Raw genomic sequence first — 19,514 nt, 5'->3', positions numbered from 1 at the left:
ATTGCCCGTAGTGTTAGGTAAGGGGTAGATGTAGAGGTAGGGGTATGGGTGGGTGGCGCTTCGGCGGGGCGGTGTGGACTTGTTGAGCCGAAGGGCCTGTTTCCACACTGTAAGTAATCTAATCTAATCTAATCTAAAAAGAAGCCCGCTTGCTCTGTGACAAAAATAAATTATTCTACCCCATCAACAATTTATAGTAGATATCTCAATACAAAAGTTGAATACCTAAACCTCAGTAGTTAAAATGCATTCTCGTTTCTTCATGACTGCTGAGGCAAAGAACAAACAATAAAGTAAATTCTAGCTGTTTGAACTCTAACAAATTAAAAAATTAAAACCTTTTTAAGAACTGTTTATTTTTCAGAAGTCAAATTTCACAAGTTAAACACAAGCATATGTATTAATATGATTAAAATTATCCTTGAAGTCTGTAATGCAAGAGCATACAGAATACAAATCTCAAACTCCAGTTGCTTAATTATTTAATTACAATTTGTTTTCCCCCCTCGAATGTACCCGGTATTCTAAATTCTGCAGGTCTTCTAGAGTTACTTCATGGAAAGCCAAAACTCTAGTAGTTAAGGTTGGGTTAAATTCAATAGTCATTAGACAACAAAGGTCCACCAACTCCTGCTGGCACTTTTGTAATCCCGCAGTTACCTTTTGCTGTTGATTAGGGCATTTTATGGAGTTTCTCATTTCTGCTACTGAGAACCCAATCAAGCTTCTCAAAATGTTATCACCAAGTTCTACATCCATATAGGCAGTACCATCTGATATTCTAGCTTTAATATTCCACAGTCCACCATTACTTGTGAGTTTGTCTAGTAAGGTAACAATAAACCCTTTGATTTGTACCACAGTTATTATATCAGGTTTCTTATCCAACAGAATGTTTAGATATGTAAACGGTGGAGAATTCAAACCCACAAATGGATTGTTGAACATTCTTCCATTCATATTGCTTATTTCTGCACCGTCATTATGAAAATTTTCTCCACTGCCGAAGGAACCTGAAATTACTCCAGATGAGATGCACAGATTGCCAAGTACTGAATCGTTCTCTGGCCTTCTGTTAAAGGACTCATTCAGCGTTAATGAGTTACGCTGCTTCTTTCTCAGTTCCATAGTGAGAACACTTGTATTATTTGTTCCTTCTACAGAAGGAATGCCTGTCTTTTTCATGGAATTATGATCACTTAACATGGAACCTGGACCTGCATTTTCCGTATGTATGCCACTTTTAAGATGTTTAGCTTGGCTTTGTAATTGAGATCCAGAGGTATTATCAGCAGCTTTTATATTTTGCTCTGGGCATGGACCGGGTCTGTTGTCTACTGCTTCTGCAACATGCTTTATGTTATTTCTCTGTGGCTCTTTGACTAAGGATTTGAGAGATGTTGGGGATTGGCTCATTGCTCTATCAGGTTCAGTTTCTGCATTCAGTTCACCCTGCACAAACAAATCATCAAATTCATCCAAGGGAAACTCATCAAAGTCTTCATCATTACAATCTAATAATTCTCTATTTTCGCCTTGAAATTCTCTGGACATTTCTGGAATCTGGGAGTTCATACTTTGCCATCCACTGCTTAAAGGCTGTGTGCAATTGGAAATGCAGCTCGTTGTACCAATTCTACTACAATATCCACTTTCAGAATCCATTCTGGATTCTAAAAGCAGATCATCTTCATCAAAACCAGCCAAAAGCTCATCATCTGAAGGTTCCAAGAGCTGAGGCATCCCATTAGCCCTTTCAGTTGTACTTTGATTGTTACTCACTCTAGTTACAGCAGTATCATACGATTCTCCAATTAACCTTGCAAGTAGTCTGTCTTGGGAGTTTTCTTCCATAAGAGACTCCACTTCGCCTCCCAACATCCTTATATTTTCAGGCTTAAGAAGCAGAACTCCTAATCGACAAGCAATATTACCCAATAACAAGATTTTTGTGCCTGGTGAAAGGCCACTATGGAGAGCAGGAATAGGCTTATATTCCATTCCTTGGAGCTCCTGGACTCCATCCGTTAATTGCAGCATCAACATTCGGGTTGGTTTTGCTTCCCAAGATCTTTGGGATATTTGTGTTGATGTCACTTGTTCGTTAGTGGTGTCCTTTCCCCGGATTTTTTGCAGCTGACTGTATGCTGCTTGGCTGACATCAATTAATGAATCAATCTGCAAGCAGTAAAATCCATGGAGGTCACATTTCTGCGTTTCAGAAATTCCATCTGGCAAAATTGGATACTCCAGATCTCGGAGATCAGTAAGAAGCCATTGCTCAAAAACTTGTTTGTTGATCTGGGCCTGTGTTAAAGTAACACCTTGGTTCTCCTGGTGAATCCATTCTACACATGCTTGAAGCCAGTGTGACGGAACTTTGAGATTCCATGTTGCTTCCAACCAAGTTTCAATTCGTGCAGAAATCATTTTGGTTTTCTAAATTTCATTTAATGAGCTTGAATGTCATAATCAAACCTAAAAAGAACACAAGATATTTGCTTTGTTTTGTCTATTAGGTACTACATTTTTATGCCCTCTTCATATTTACTTGTTCTTCAATCAAACGTTTGGCAAGACAACCTCTATAGCCTACAGAAATAAGGATGGCAGACACAAGGGTATCCTACCATCTGCAAGTTCCCTTCCAAGTCACATATTATTTCATCACTCCATCATCCCTGGATCATTAGTCCAGCGATCTAATAGTGATCTAATCCAGTGTCACGTAGTCTACCAACTTCTTAAAAAGGTAATTAGGGCTTCAAAGTAAGACTATCCTGCAACTGCATTTCAGAAACAAATTTTAAGAATCCATCGTAAAGCCAATGCTCAGTCACCTAAAGAGCTGCATAAATGGGATTTATCATTGACCAGAAACTGAAATTAATAAGCCATATGTACACATATTGTGGTGGCAAGGGAGCTCAGACACAAGGAATTCTGCTGTAATAAATTCATCTCCTGTCTCACGAATGGTTACTCAACCTCTCAAAGGGTCCAAATCAGGAGTGTGATGGAATATTTCACATAGGTATAGCTCCAACACAAGCAGCTCAACACCATCCTGGTAATCCATCCACAATCTTCAATATTCAGCTCTTTCAACACCATAACACAGTGGCAGTCATGTGCAACATCTACATGATGCACAGCATTAACTTGCCAAGATTCTACCAAACACGTAGATTGGCATTTTCCAAACTCACGGCCTCTACAATCTCCTATGACAAGGCTAGCAGATGAATGGAAACACCACTCCAAGTTCCCATCCAAGTCACGCCATCTTAATTTGGAACTCTGTTGTTGGGTCAAAACCGTGAAACTCTCTTAACAACACTCTGGGTATGCCTACACCCAAAAACTCCCAGCAGCTCCAGAAACTAGCTCTCTACCAGCTATAAGTTTCTAATTAGAGATGGATAATAAATACAGACCTAACCCAGCAATGGCCTAACTTTTTTAAAAATTATCAAAATTTCAATTTTGACATTCTTGGTCAGCCACAGACCAGTGTCAATGGGTCAAATGACCAACTCCTGCTCCTATATCATGGATGATAATAATCATGGCTAAATTGCCCGTAGTGTTAGGTAAGGGGTAGATGTAGGGGTATGGGTGGGTTGCGCTTTGGCAGGGCGGTGTGGACTTGTTGGACCGAAGGGCCTGTTTCCACACTGTAAGTAATCTAATTTAATCTAATCTAATCCTTGAATGCATTTTCCTGCCTTTCCCCCATAACCATAGATTTATAATACCTAAAATAGTCAATGTTAGCCTCGAACATATTTCACAATTCAGCTTCAACAGTCTTCTGCACTAAAGAATTCCAGAAATTTGTCACCAAAGAAAAAAATCTCAACTCTGACGTCCAAACTTTGATTCTACATTCTCTTTGAAATAAAAGACCAACATTCCATTTGTCTTCTCTATTATGCACCCAGCTTGGACGCTAGTTTTTTTTAAAAATGCATGTTCCAGGACACCAAACTGCTCCCTTGCTAAAAACTTTCCTCAATTTGAATGTATTTTCCCATAGTATATTCAATCTGCCAATTTTTTGCCTCCTTAATTAACTTCTGTATCCCTCCGTAGTACTCTATCTATTATCACCACTATGTGCCTTCCTACCTATTTTTGTCATCTACGAACCTGGCAACAGCACATTTAGTTCCGTTAGTACCAAACTGTAATGCATTCAGCAGTTTTCCATTTTAACTTTCTGCACGTGTGATGTTTGATGTCAAACAATAAAGATAGACTGTAATCGATTTCAAATCAATGTATTTCAACATCCACAGAGTTTTAAAACAGTACGGCCCTTATGTGAGAAAGACCAAAAACAAAACACTACGGGCGCCGGGAACCTAAAGTAAAAATGGAAAAATGCTGGAAACATTCAACAAATCAACCACCTTATGCGTAGGGGGAAAACTCTGAGGGGTCCAAATAAAAAGTAATCGAACTGATAAGTTACCTCTTTTCCAAATGTTTCCTGACCACCTATAACTATTTCCACCTGTTTTCTGGCTTAAGGACAGAGAGCCAAACGGAAGATAATTTAATGCACGTTTTAAAAAAATGTGAGAGTTAAATAAAGTTAACTTATTCTATGCCTTTAGAAACTACTGCTACTATGACAAGTGTGGAAACCCACAGTGCGAGCAAACCGATTGGAACTCGAATCCATCAAAGGCCTAGCAAATAAAAAACACTTGGACCGAAGCTTTTACTGTTTTGACAATCAATACTCAACCTATATTAATGCAGCCCTCCAATGTTGGAGCGTCTATATTCAAACGAATCCTGTCCCCCACTTTCCTCTTCCAGTGACACCTACTGTATTTTTTCCAGAATTTACTCTCCCGCCCCCGCGCCCGCGCATCCACATCTCGCGATGTCTCAATGTTCTTCATCGTCTTAGTCGTCGTTTCATGATCTGTTTGCCACAACACAGAAATATATTTTAAAAACTATAGGAAACGATATTTATTATGCGATCGTGATTTTTAAAAAACAGACTTGAAGACTTATAACTTGAAAGACTTGGAGGGGACCGTTTACATGACGTGTCTGATATAATTTTATATTTTAACCGACAATGGGGTGGCCCGCCAACCGATTTGATTAACAGGCGCATTGACCAATCGCAATGAGAAGTGTCTTCGGGTACGTCACCAGACTGTAAGGCGGTGCTGCTTCTGCACCAATCAGAGCCCAAGACCGCGGTCTAGGGCGGGGCCAATCGTCGCTGGGGCTTGTGGGTAAAGCAGTCAGTGCCACACCAGAACGATCCATTTTGTTTGGCTCGTCCTGAAAGCTGAGCTTCGATTCTCTTCGCAGCCTTTAGCTTTGGTAAGGTATTCACCTTAACAGCGGAATACGCTTGATTGAGTTCTGCTTTTCTGAAAAAAATGCACATAGTCATAAATAGATAAGAAGCGCTCGCGTTTTCTTTTAAAGGAATGCGATTATTCGGAGGCTCATGTTCGTCGTGAGCGTGGACATTGTGGGTGGCTGTGGTAGACATTTTACTTGATCAGTGTCTTGATTTTTGTTAAAACGTTCGGAATCCCGCACGAAAGCAAAAATTGAAGTTTTTTTTTCCTTTCCGAATCGAACAAAGTATTTTTTTTCTCAAATCTGTCCGACACGATGTGAAATCTCCCCATATTATGGGCCTGGTTAGTGTGGCTGTTTGCGGCCTTATTCTCTAATGCCGTTGTTTGTCGTCTCGGACTCTTTGTCGAGTCACGGGGTAAATGGCGGCGAGTTTTATCCTCCCTCCCTCCCTGTCTCTTCCTCCTCCTCCACCCCCCTCTCCTCAAAAGGAAGAGGCAATCGATCGTGAGCGCCTCAAGAGCTCGAACCGCGCCGCCATTTTAGGGACGGTTGTTGTCGGAATGTCTGCGGGTCCTGGAGGTGATTTAGGTTTGCCGCAACCACCCCCCCCCCCCCCCTCCGAAAAGATGGGCAGGGTGCGCGATGGGATCCGTCACCGCCGCCAGTTGGGCAGCGGATCAGGCCGTAGTTCGGTGGATACGGTCCGTGGTCCTTAGCACGTTTCGCTGTCTCATTACATCGGCCATTTTGAGGTTATCCTTTGCAGTTGGAGGCAGTGAGTTTTATTGAGCGCAGATTGCCGACGCCGATCGAATTATTTGCAGCCGAAATGGTGGAGACGGTTTCTTGTATGAAATATTGTTGACCACGTGTCAGTGTAAAACGCCTGGCTAGATAGGCCGTTACTTTGCCGCTGTTGTTTAATAATTACCATCCTTATATGTTACAGGTTCAGAGATAATCCCGCTCCATTTGCATCACGATGGCGCTCGAGTGGCCGGATTTCATCCGACACGCGCTTTTTTTTTTGTTTCGCCCACGTGTTGCTTTATGTTTAGGGGATTAAATTTTATGCCCTGGGCCATACATGATGTAATGAATTTCATAGTTTGAAGATGCCGAAATGTGCCTCAAGCCCAACGTCCTCAGACAATTTTTTCGCATCAAATTTTGGGTTCGTAGTTTTTAGCGATGTTTTGTGTTGCCCCCCTCAAGACGATCAAATCATTGTGGTAAAATAGGCGCTTTTTCAACAATAAATGGTTGCTAGGTATATATTCCAGAACTTGTCAGGCGCTACCTGATAAGTTTAAGGCTGTAGTCTTCATTTTGAAACATTCTCTATTCTGGACTAGCAATCTTTTCTGTCAAATTGGTTAAAAACAATGACTACAGATGCTGGAAACCAGATTCTGAGTTAGTGGTGCTGGAAGAGCACAGCAATTCAGGCAGCATCCGAGGAGCAGTAACATGTTTCAGGCAAAAGCCCTTCATCAGGAATTAACCAGTTGAGATGGGTTAGTCGTTCCTATCAAAACGTTTTCTTTGATTCCAAAGAAGCAAAAATTGTCTAATTCCACTTTTTGCTTTGGGAAGGGAGAAAATTCATATATATCATGAGACATTTAAGTTCCAAGTGGCATGAACTTGAACATGCAGAGATAATATACAGCAGGTCTTAAAACCAACTTGGCTGTCCTAGATTATTGCATGTCTTTGACAGATGTGTTTACCAGGGAACTAAATTAAGGAAAATTCTGGAATTAAAGCTTAGACCCCACACTCCAATTGTGTTAGTAACACTTACCATTTAGTGCTAGCTAGTGACTTTGCATGGAATACTTATCCCAATTCCAGTCTTGGTATCTCAGTTTGTGGCTGTCTGCTGTTTTTAATAACAGATCCCACCAGTCCCTTAAAACCAAAGTAATTCTTGTTGATTTCTGGTTAAGTTAATGTGATAGTTATAGATAAAAGGTGTAGCTGTGGTGACAGTCTTCTAAATATAGAAACATGAGCCAGAGTGGAGGATTCTTTGAGCAAAGAATTTTGGCTTCACAGTCTTGGTCTCCATTGTTAGAAGGGTTATTCTACCGCGGATCTTTAATGCCTTCGGTCTTCTAAACACCCAATGGTCCAACATCATTAACATAACTTCAGGCCTTCATCCCACAAATTAACCAAGTAAATCAGCTTTCCTCCCACAGTCCAAAGGAGTGCAGGTTAAGTGGACTGGCCATGCCAAAAAGTATCCCACAGTATCTGGAGTTGTGCAGTTTAAGACGTTGACCATTGTAAAACCATACAGGGATATGCCGTGAGTCTGCATGGGATGCTGTTTGGAGGATCAGTACAGACTTGACGGGCAGAATCTGCACTGTTGGGATTTTAGAATTCCAATTTTTTTCGTATGCTGCTAAACTAATTATACTCTAGCAAATGTAGAAATCATAATTAAAATGACATCTCACTAAGACCACACAACTCCAGCAAAGCACCTGTCCTTCATTCCTTTTACAATAAACTGAGAATTTCATTTGCCTTCCTAATCACTTGCTGAACCCGCATGCTAGCTTTAAGATTCTTGTGCAAGTTGTAGTCCTGTTTATTTCAGTGCAATTTCTTATTTTAATCCAGAATTTGCTTCAGTTTTCCATCTCCTTTTTATGTTCTGCAGTTGTAGTATTTTAGTAAACATAATTGAATTTTTGCCTCCATTAGGAGATGACCTGTCTGCTAATTTGCAGTCAGATTGCCAACTCCCAAAGCTATCTGAACTACCTGTCACCCTGCCATCTGAGAAGGCTCTGCCCTTCCTGGTTTCTGTCTTTATATCCATCCTGATGTGATGTTGATTTAGATTGTCATAGATGCTACTCTCTCCACCCCTACCCTCCTCTAGCTTATCTCTCCATGCTTCAGGCTCACTGCCTTTATTCCTGATGAAGGGCTTTTGCCCAAAACATCGATTTCGCTGCTCGTTGGATGCTGCCTGAACTGCTGTGCTCTTCCAGCACCACTGATCCAGAATCTGGTTTCCAGCATCTGCAGTCATTGTTTTTGCCTGTGTTTTTACCTTAAATTGTCATAGGTCTACTTCCATGCTGTACAACTCTATCAACCCAACTTGGCCCTGCTAACTAGTTTTCCTAAACTGACATGGTACCACTTATCTGTGTTTGGCCCTTATTCCTCTAATATTTTCCTATATGTATCTGTCCAATGACTTTTAAATACCGTAATTGTACCTGCCTCTACCACTTCCTTTCGCAGCTAGTTCCATATATCCTCCACCCACTCTGGAGGACATAAAGTTGCCCCATGGTCTCAAATCTTTACCCTGTTATCTTGTTTTGTATTGCAGGCTACCTGCATAATCAGCCTCCTCCATTAAATAAGGTCTTCCCCGTTCTTTTCAGCATTGTAAAAGAGCTGTTTTCACGCATGATATCTTATTGTCTACTCCAATGACTTGTGCCCTTTCCATGCCCATCACTTATGGGTAACCTGAAGCTTTATTAATGGCCCAAGTGCCTGCCAACGATTTACGTGAAGTATTGGTTTACTTTCACTCTCTTCATATATGGGATGCTTCCTGCTCAGTGTGGTTTGTAATTTGGGGTGACCTGTTTCATGCTGTTTTGAATTCGCTACATCACATGGCCTAATACTTTTGTCCGTAGCTTGCTGCAGTCTTCGATGAACCTCCCTTATGAGCTTGAACAGCAGCATGTCTTCTGAATTCAATACTGTCAACTCTTAAGTTCTTTTCGAGCATCTTCCCATTTTATTTTGAGTTTGAATCTTGCTTTTCATGTTTTTGCATTTGTATTGATTTTTTTATTTGGCATTTACACTCTGGGTAAACATTTTCATCAGTGCCATTACATAGTTTTTTGGATGTAGGCTTGCTTGCTGAGCTGGAAGGTTCATTTTCAGACATCTCGTCACCATAGGTAACATCTTCAGTGAGCCTCTGGAAGAAGCTGGGCAACGTTCTGTCGTGTCCCAACTGTATTTTTTCATTATGATAGCATGTAACCCACATGTTTCTACCAATTGGTTTCTGAAGTATTCACGCTTTCTCTCAACAGGTGTTGTCAGATTTGCTGAGTTTCTAATATCGAACTGTGATTAGATTTTTTTAGATTAGATTCCCTTCAGTATGGAAACAGGGCCTTCAGCCCAACAAGTCCACACCGACCCACTGAAGAGTAACCCATCCAGACCCATTTCCCCCTAACCAATATTTACCCCTGACTAATGCACCTAACACTGGGCAAACTAGCATAGCCAGTTCACCTGATCTGCACATCTTTGGATTGTGCGAGGAAACTGGAGCACCCAGAGGATATGCAAACTCGACACAGTTGCCCGAGGTGTGAATCTAACCTGGGACTGTAGTGCTGTGAGGCTAACCACTGAGCTACCATGTTGCCCCATAGCTGATCCAAAGCATATAATCACTAATTAAAGTAAAGTAATACTTAGCTTAATCCACAGTATTCAATTTCACACTATCATGAGTCTTGATAAACATAATCAGGTGATTGCCATGTAGTGTTACTAACATGTAATGAAAAGATTTGTAATTATATAGGTTCGGCGAGAGATTAAATATCTATTGCTGCTAATGTCTTGCGCAGGAAGGCTAGGTGGATTCGTTGCATGTAGACTCGTATTGATGCACAGCACAGAAACAGACCTTGCCCATGCTGACCAGATGTCCTAACCTAATCTAGTCCCATTTGCCAGCACTTGGCCCATACCCCTCTCAACCCTTCCTATTCGTATACCCATCTAGATGCCTTTTAAATGTTGTATTTGTGCCAGCCGCCTCCACTTCCTCTGGCAGTTCATTCCATTCATGCACCACCCTTTTGTGGAAAAAGTTGCCTCTTAGGTCCCTTCTTAAATTTTTCCTCTCCAGTTCTGGACTCACTTCCCCCATCCAGAGAAAAGACGTATCCATGCCCCTTCGTGATATTATAAACTCTAAGGTCATCCTGCAGCCTCCGATGTTCCAGGGAAAACAGACCCACTCTCTCCCTATAGCTCAAACCCTCCAACCCTGGCAACATCCTTGTTAACCTTTTCTGAACCCTCGCAATGTTTGCAACTTCCTTCCAATAGGAGGGAGACCAGAATTGCACACAATATTCCAAAAGTGGTCCAACCAGTCAGTGTCCTGTACAGCTGCAACATGACCTCCAAATTCTCTGCTCTGATTAAAATGGCATGCTGAACACCGTTCACTGTCCTGTCTATAGGGACTTCACTTTTTTTTTCAAGGAAAGGAGAAACTGCATTCTAAAGTCTTTGTTCAGCAACCTCATCATTACGTGTATAAGTCCTGCTCTGGTTTGCCTTTCCAAAATGCAGCACCTCCCATTTAGCTAAATTAAATTCCATCTGATCAAGATCCTATTGTACTCTGAGGTAACCTCCTTCGCTGTCCACTGCACCTCCAATTTTGGTATAATTTGCAAACTTATTATCTGTACTGCCTGTGTCTATATCCAAATGACTGTATAAATGACAAAAAGCAGTGGGCACAACACCACTTCTGGCACATCACAGGTTACAAGCATTCAGCCATTTGTTTGAAGTGATTTTGGAATATCTTAAAAATTCTCCTTGTAACTTCTGAGTGAACTTGTCATCTTGGTTTATTCCATTTGAAATTAATCATTGACTAATATAAACAATAGTACTTTGCTGTGTTTTGTATTGATTATTGGTCAGTTTAGCAAATGAGTATTTAACAACTTGTGGAAAATTTTGTCTTACAGACTAGCTGCATAACAAGTTTTGCGTATTATTCGCAGTACTTGATACCTAAAATGGAAACTGATCAGCAAGACATCAAATATAACAGCCCAGAGACCAACGGTAGTAGTCTTAGCCCTGGTTCTTGTATGTTTGCCTTTTTTGCATTTCTTGTATTGATATTGTCATAAGATTTATAGCACTGATTTGTTTGCTTGATTTATGTTCTGACTTCCATTTAATTGTTTTCATTAAGTAATATAACAGTTTTGAATAAATTCAAAAGTCTGGGAATATTGACTCCGTGTGCATAGTAGAAAGTTGCATTGTGTGAACCTTTTTTAAAAGATGAGTTAGAAAAATGTTTTTCTGATTTCTGAACAGACTATTTAACCTCTTTTTCCAATTTGGTCAGTTTGCACCTCACATCGTTGCTCTGTGCCCTACCTTCATCCAAGTCTTTCCAATGTATGTCTTTCAGACAGCAACATACGTTGCATCCAGTGTCCGATGGGTAGTTACACTCGCTGGTAGCTTGAGTATTATTATGCATCAACATTGATCATTCTGTTGTCCTCTGGATCCCCAACCTCTTTGCTTGGTCTTGTCTTTCTATGCATGCCACCATTTTCAGAATCTAACTCACTATTTACATTACACATGCATTTCAGTAATGTTACCCGTCCTAATGTCTTACAGGGCTCACTTTACTTTTGAAGCCTGTTTTACCCATCTTTTTTTATATAAATTCATCTCCTCAAACAATCTTCTCCCTTGGCTGACTGTTTGTTTTTATCTGAAGTGATGTATCGTGCTAAAGGTTAAGTATTGCAAATGTTGGCCAATCAGCACCCGCAAAGCTGACAGCTAATTTTCTTGTGCACAATGGTTTGCAATTAAAAATAACTCCTCTCCTCAGGTGAACAATTGCTGTCTAGTGTTTTACACTAAAATCTGATCCAGTGATTAGAATTGTATGTAGATGGAGTGCAAATGTCATATTTAACTAGAAAAGTTTAAATCATTAAATTTTGACTTGATTCAGCAGATAATGTAACAATTGTATCAATGAGAACAAATTGCAAGTAATGTTGGAGTATGCATTTTCTAGGTTGGATTGTTGAACATAGCTGTTATGATGTGTAGAAGGTAAGTGAGACAGTAAAGCAATGTGTAAGACTTGTAGATTATACTGTTCTAAGCATACTCTTAACTAAATGTTAACAAATTGTACCAGCCAGGGTGCAAATGAAGCACAATTGCCAGTATTTGATGTTAGACTTAGTGTGCCAAAAATGTTTACATGAAGCTTGATATTTTAAAAAAAAACACGCAAAACTTTCAGGCAAACGTCCCGCTGAGGACCATGATGGAGAGCAAGCCTTTAAGAGGTCTCGGAATAATGATCAGTGTGTGGAACTACGGCTTCTGTTGCAGAGCAAGGTGAGAAATTTCTAGTTTCAAGCACTGGCAAACTGCTCGTTTTTTATTCAGTAGAACACGAGGATACATAACTGTACTTTTTGAATGCATAAAGATGTAGTGAAAGCTATTTAGAATTTAACTTGTGATTTTCTTTTTAAGAATGCTGGAGCAGTAATTGGAAAAGGTGGCAAAAATATCAAGTCATTGCGTACAGACGTGAGTATACATCTATAGTGTAGGTTAAAATGTGTTGATCTAGTGATTAAGTCATAACTTTTCAGTAAGTTTGTAATTGTCATAACTGAAATTTTGCAGTCTTGTGTTGTGAATATATTGCTAGATAGTCAGTGAAGCTATGAACATTTTTAAAATGAGTTAATTATACTGTTCTGGGAGGACAGAGCCTTTTGTAATATTGTTTAATCATTTTTCTGAAGTTTTATAGCTGGGCTAGCTCTGAGGGGATATCATTAAACGCTTTATATAACTAGGATGCAGTTTTAAGTTTCATAGTTGTCTTTTAAGGTGTCCATATCTGTAACAATCCTTGATTACAGCTTATCCTATTTGTGAACTACAGTATTAAATGGAGAAACATTGCAGGTGGCTAGTATAATCCAGAGTTTCCCAGAATCCGAATTTATTTTTTTTTAAAAGATGTCCATCTGTTCTTACTTCAACAGCTATACAGATGTACGTGAAGGACAAAGACTGCTTTATGTAAAGAAGAATACTTGATATGAAATTGGGTATAGAACAGTGTTAACAATGTTTCCATAGATGGGAGGGAATGTTTTGAGAAAAAATGAAGCTGAACAGAATTGTAATTTTTGTATTAGTCAGCATAAATAGATGCCCTGTAGAAGAGTAGGTTTAATGTTAACTTCATTTAGTGATTTTGTATTTATTTCCCTTATTATAAGGCGAAATACTGTTTAAAGTAACTTTGTTCTAAAATTATAATTATGAAGTGTCTCGTTGTATAGAGTCTTCAGAAGTCTGTACAGAGGATATATAGAGTGATGAGAATAGATTTTTTAATTCATTCAATTAAAATTTACTCCTTTTCCCCCCTCTTCCCTCTCCTTGTTTTTTTGGCCATTTATCTCCGTTGCCCTTGTACTGGATCGACATGTTCCCTGCGTTGCCCATCATGACGTTGACCCATCTGCCCCTTGAACGCCCATCTGAATACCCTGGTTGGCTATGCCCATAATGTGCTCAAATGCCAATGGGCACCAATACCTGAACTTCACTGAATGCCCTTGCCCAATGCCAACAACCACGAACGCCTTTGTGACCAATGCAGTACAATGCCAGTGTATCAGTCCCAGACAGCAGTGGCCCCGAGCGGTATGTCCCAACAGTTTATGACTCACTGCCTGATTAGAACAAGGAATTGTATCTATATAACCTGAATTTGTTGTTATTAATTAGTAGTCCCTTATAGAAAGTGTACTGTTTGAGTTATTTTCTGTCTATTTTCCCCATTAAGTCTTTTGTGGCTGGTCTTTATTACGTGAGTTGCCCACCCAGAGCAATCCACTAATTCATTTTAATGGAAGGAGCACAGCTTCAAGTGTTGCATATTTGCTGCATTTTAAATCATTTGTTAAATCTGTCTTTCTTGCACTATCCTTGTACATCTTGCTCCCCACATTCATAGTCTTACAATCTAACTTGTCACCATTCCTTTCACTTTCATTTGTTCTGTCTCATTGTGTTTTTTTTTTCTTTTTTTAATTTGATTTCCTGCAGGGGCATAGTAGTGCTGTTACCACAACTAGTTTCTTAACCTTTTCTCCAAATTTGTCAAACACTTCTTTTAATGCTGTACTCCATGATACTCACATTTTTCTGCTTTTGCCTATGAAAAGGTGTGCCAAAATTGCTAATCTATTTCCAGGGGTTTCTCAAATTGCTGGTGGTGGGGAGGAATGATTTTTTTTTCCACTTTTCTGCTCTCAGCTATACGTCGTTTTTCTTGCCCACTTAATCTGAGCCCTTCCAGTTATCCATTTTCCAAAGCTGTCTTAATTTGAAATGTTAATTAGTTTAAATTTGCATGTTTATTAGTAAATATTTATAATGGGGGTTACTAAATACTTATTTTAAATTTAATTGTTAACATGTACTGAGTTAATGTTACATTTTCAGAATGCTATGAATGGCTTACTCACTGATTTTGTTTCCTTTCTTCTCCTTTAAATTGTCAATGGTTTAAAAAAATTTGGCAGCATATTGAGTATAAATGCGGATATTGAAACAATTGGAGATATATTATCGAAGATCATCCCAACTTTGGAAGAGGTGAGTTGTGTTCTTTATTTAGCAATTTACAATGTAAATGAGATGTAGCCTTGCAATTGTAACAATTGAGTTACATTATCAGTCTACAACTCAGCTTCAAAGTCAAATGTAGGAAACCTGGATACCAGTTCAAGAATTTTATGCTTCTGTTCAACTTTTGACCTTACAGTATCAACACTATAAAGGAAAGGATTTTGACTGTGAACTAAGAATGCTTGTTCACCAAAGCCAAGCTGGGAGCATCATTGGTGTCAAGGGAGTAAAAATAAAGGAGCTGAGAGAGGTAAGTTGTATTACCTGTCTTGTGAAAGATTTTAGTTTTGATTATGGTAATGAAGAAAGTATTTGGTCACCAGTAAGATTACATTATCTATGTGCTTCTGATTCCACTGGTGTTTTCTGCGTATCTCAAATTCCTGTCTGGAATTTGGTCTGAGCAGTAATCATATGCTCTTGGTGTTGAGGCTGTCTTGATGTGGCAGATTCTCAATACTTAAACTTTGCAATTCCTCAGAACTGATACTTCAATTCTATAGTTACTAGGGGGCATAGTGGTGGAGTATGTAGTGGTGCTCTGAAATTCTGCTGTATGTAAATTCACCACTTTTTTACATTTCATTGTCTAAACTTTTTAATATTTTGTAAGCCAACTTTTTTCCCCTCGATTCTAGACCACACAGACAACTATTAAACTGTTCCAGGAGTGTTGTCCTCATTCAACGGATAGGGTCGTCCTGCTTGGCGGTAAGCCAGACAGAGTGGTTGAGTGCATCAAGATTATAATGGGACTATTGGCAGAGGTTGGCATTCTTACTCTTTTTTATATTTCCATGAAAGAATTGTTTTACTGATGTTTGTTTACATGTCTTTTGTAAAGATGGAAAATTGGTAAATTTTAAAGCTTGCTGTTAAATTTTTGTCTGGAGCTTGTCTGCTAGTTTAAGAAATTACTACTGGAATAGTATTGATTTATTTTCTTTAAGTGAATCAGGTTTTGATTATCGGAGATTAACATTTCATTCTAATATTGATATTTCCTGCAAGTGATACACTGTTTTCTTTGTCTCCAGTCTCCCGTCAAGGGACGTGCACAGCCATACGATCCAAATTTCTACGATGAAACCTATGATTATGGTGGTTTTACAATGATGTTTGATGACCGAGGAAGACGTCCAGTTCCCTTTCAGATGCGTGGCAGGGGTGGGCCCCATCCTCCCTCTCCTGGATATGAGCGTAGAGTTCCCATGGGAATTGGGGGCAGAGGCCGTCCAATGCCCCCACCCAGAAGAGATGCTTATGATGACATGAGCCCACCAACGCGCAGGGGCCCACCACCTCTGCCCCGTACTGCAAGAGGTGGGAGAGGTGGCCGTATTCTCCCTCCCCCACCTCCACCTAGAGGGTAAGCTTGGTGTTACTGCCTGCAGCACCAATCAGAAAAGCAATCCTTTGGGGTTGTCATTTATTTTCTACCAGTGCATATAGTATTTATGTTTATTACTTGTATGCCAGATTGCAATGTCTGTTTTGAAATATGTTGGTCTGATTAATTTTAATTTGATAAAAGTAATTGTATAAAGGGCTTCAGTAAAGACATTGCAAACAGCAAACATTTTTTATTGTTGATACATTGTATCAGTTCATACAGTATCACTATGGAACGATTTAAACAACTTGCTGGGAACAAGTTAAATATAGTTCAAAAATAGTTAATTCATGTTTGCTATATTGTTTGGACAACAGGCTGTACCATCCTGACTTACCAAAGTAGTCTGGATTTGGGGCAGTTACTGTGTTTACAAATAGCTCCTATTTCATTGTAGTGACCGTACTCTCTATGGCAGGAACAGAATGAATGATCGCTATGATGGAATGGTGAGTCTTGATTTCTTCTGAAAATGTCTTCCTTTTATATGAGCTTTAACCTGTGCATATAAGTAACATTCTTCTCTGCCTGATGACATTAGGTAAAACTTGAAACCTTCTGAAGGTTATTTTGCAGCTGCTTGTCTATTGGAATAGAAACCCATCACTTTTTAAAATGAATTTAAATGGAATGGCTTATTGCAAACTACTACTGCTGAATTTCTGTTTGGCTTCCTTTACTTTGCCCACTCACTGCAATTAAATAACTTGTCATTCTACTTCACTTTTTTTTTGTATGCTATTTATGGTAATTTTTAAATTTGGGACTAATTTATAAAAAATGTCTTTATTCTAATGTACTTTCTCTTGTCCTCCCCAAAACCCACCAAAATATCCTCATGTGCAGGGTGGTTCTGGATATGGTGAGTTTACTTTGTTCTATTCAAATTTATTAACTGGATTATTTCAGTTAAATTTGGTTAATTGATTTCCATAATTGGTTTTCAGGCGGCCGTGGTGGATATGGAGATTTGGGAGGGCCAATCATTACTACACAAGTCACAATCCCTAAAGATGTAAGTTTGTATTTAAATTCATTACCAAGCCCCCTGCATATTAAACGATCTTAATCAAATTGGGTCTTGCCTAAGTGATTATCCAAATTCACTCCCAGTATTCGGTGGCATCCACTTTTTAACTTGTCAAATTTAGTTCTAATTTCAGAGTGCAATTTGTTCCAAATGTCACATATATTGATAACATAGAGATAATGATTATGTATCAAGTTCCTGCAGGGCTGAGAAATAAGTTGTATGTTGTAATATGCATCAACCAATTTTTCTTAATATAACAGCTGGCTGGTTCTATAATCGGTAAAGGAGGTCAGAGAATTAAGCAAATTCGTCATGAGTCTGGAGCATCCATTAAGATCGATGAACCTCTTGAAGGCTCTGAGGATCGCATAATCACCATTACAGGCACACAGGACCAGATCCAGAATGCACAGTATCTGCTGCAGAACAGGCAAGTAGTAATAAAGGGTACTTGTTTTGTTTAGCAACTAAATTGACTTCCTCTTTTTATCCTGTCTCTGCTGGGCTGAGAAGACTTAAGCACCATTCATTAAGTTTTCACCATTGAAATCATCTGACTTTCAAGCTTAGTTTATTCACTGCCAACTAAATTCAACAAATGGTATCTGCTGTTTAAATGTCTTTTTAAAAATGCCTTTGAGTAGTAAATTTCAGTTGTATAATAAAACTTCATTAATTCTAATAACCCAAGTATAGAAGATCAGTCAACTTGGATTGTGGTCTGGTTCTGTGTGGAAGACTAGTGATTTTGTTGTTTGACAGTTGGATTGACAACAAATCACAGTCTACCATATAGCGCAGATCATATCTCTCCAGAAAGTTCTGTTCAATCTTTACTTCCAGTAACTAATTAAGCTTCAACAGCAAACTACCATTTTCTGTCATCTTAAATTATAATTCCTGTGCTGCGCTGAACTGTTTCATAAACAAGCTTTGGTTAACTGAAATTTTAGTGCTGGGTCGAATTGATCTGCACTCGCACCCGAACATTGATTTGAAAAAAAAATGTTTGGTCAAATTAGTTTATTTTTTTTTTACCTGGTTTCTCCCCAGTGCAGCTACAGCAGCCGCTTTGCGCCCTTAAGCTGACCCGTGCGTTCAGATACCGCAGCTCCACACGAGATAAGGTCAGTTTGGTAGTGGGAACGGTTTTGTTTTGGTGGTGGAAAGGGTCAGTTTGGGAAATTGAATTTATGCACAATTGGGTGTGCAATGTTGCTGATAACCTCTGAAGGCAAAGATTTCCTTCAAGTTCAGAATATCAAACTTTCGACCCAGCACTAGTGAATTGCTTTAATTGCATGATTTGAAAGCACAGTTTTATATATATTGAACAGTGTTGGAAAATGTCCTGACCACACTTAGGCAACCTGAGCTAATCCCTGTAACAATAAAATTCTTGAGTTTCTTAATATAAACTTAAGGGTTGGAGGTTTGGCTTTTGTTTTGGCCATTTTAATAAGGGTATGGTATGGGTCAAAGTAAACTTGGGCTTGTCTTAAATTTTCTGAATTTTAACAGTATCAACTCTGTCTAATTCTGTACTTTCCTTTCACAGTGTGAGGCAGTACTCTGGGGAGTTCTTGTAAAACAAAAAAGCGGAGAAGATTGAAGGAATACATCACTGCTTTTTTGTCACTGCTTTTTGTTTGAAGAGCCAACATTCCTGCTTACATAGATCACACTGGGAGCATAGATCATATTCTGCTTTTCATCATTTGTCATGTTTTAATTAGTGAACCTTAGCACAGCTTAGACAGTTTGAATTTTCCAACAGTGACAGTGGATTCTGGGTTTTATGTTTTGTTCTGAATGTTTCAGTGGTTTATTGTATTTTCCTGTAATATGGTAACATTAAGATGTACACTGTTTATGGACAATAGTACTGGTAGTTTAAATGTGCCAGATCCATTCAGTAAATGTGCAGAATGCAATCTTGTTTTGTAAGGAACATTTTATGGTTTTTAAAATAAACTAGGTAAACTAAACTTGTGTATTTTGCTTGAGGATGACTTGCTCCTCATACTTTTGCTAGCTGAGAAGATCAACAGTGAGCAAAAGTTGACTCAAGTTGGCAATGCAACTGGATGGATCCCTCAGCCATTTTTATTTGGAATGATAGCTAGAATTGCTTAAGCTCACAAGAATTGTCTTCCACTGATTGCTATAATATTAAATGTTATCCTAGTTTGCTCAGAACTATTAAAA

General features: G+C 39.1%; 2 protein-coding genes across 14 annotated transcripts in view; one reads left to right on the top strand and one right to left on the bottom strand.

The window, feature by feature from the left end:
- The window catches only part of rmi1 (RMI1, RecQ mediated genome instability 1, homolog (S. cerevisiae)), a 21,644-nt gene extending 15,862 nt beyond the window's left edge, over positions 1–5,782 (bottom strand). For 2 of the 6 annotated variants that reach the window (XR_011962590.1, XR_011962592.1), the window contains exon 1: positions 4,757–5,111. Coding sequence is in view for 3 of the 6 variants with exons in the window: in XM_072585694.1 (XP_072441795.1) it covers positions 487–2,430 (1,944 nt within the window). In the remaining 3 variants the exon portion in view is untranslated. Of the gene's footprint in view, positions 1–337; positions 2,479–4,477; positions 5,112–5,368 lie in introns of those variants that run through there. The other 4 variants (XM_072585694.1, XM_072585701.1, XM_072585709.1 and 1 more) reach the window with 4 other exon arrangements.
- hnrnpk (heterogeneous nuclear ribonucleoprotein K) lies at positions 5,217–19,514 on the top strand. Of its 8 annotated transcripts, none has more exons than XM_072585774.1 (15): positions 5,217–5,355; positions 11,136–11,235; positions 12,458–12,555; positions 12,697–12,753; positions 13,847–13,890; positions 14,775–14,847; positions 15,017–15,130; positions 15,519–15,647; positions 15,918–16,249; positions 16,671–16,722; positions 17,120–17,135; positions 17,221–17,288; positions 17,567–17,736; positions 18,360–18,433; positions 18,865–19,514. In XM_072585774.1, exons 2-14 carry the CDS (start codon positions 11,187–11,189, stop codon positions 18,388–18,390), a joined length of 1,233 nt encoding a protein of 410 aa, XP_072441875.1. In that variant the 5' UTR covers positions 5,217–5,355; positions 11,136–11,186; the 3' UTR covers positions 18,391–18,433; positions 18,865–19,514. The 8 variants fall into 8 exon arrangements, with proteins under 8 accessions (XP_072441875.1, XP_072441870.1, XP_072441855.1 ...); XM_072585769.1 differs by having other exon boundaries at positions 15,008–15,130; XM_072585754.1 differs by having other exon boundaries at positions 11,136–11,259.

The sequence above is a fragment of the Chiloscyllium punctatum genome, chromosome 2, assembly GCF_047496795.1.
Source record: "Chiloscyllium punctatum isolate Juve2018m chromosome 2, sChiPun1.3, whole genome shotgun sequence".
Taxonomy (NCBI): domain Eukaryota; kingdom Metazoa; phylum Chordata; class Chondrichthyes; order Orectolobiformes; family Hemiscylliidae; genus Chiloscyllium; species Chiloscyllium punctatum.
This window is presented reverse-complemented; position numbering and strand designations above follow the sequence as displayed.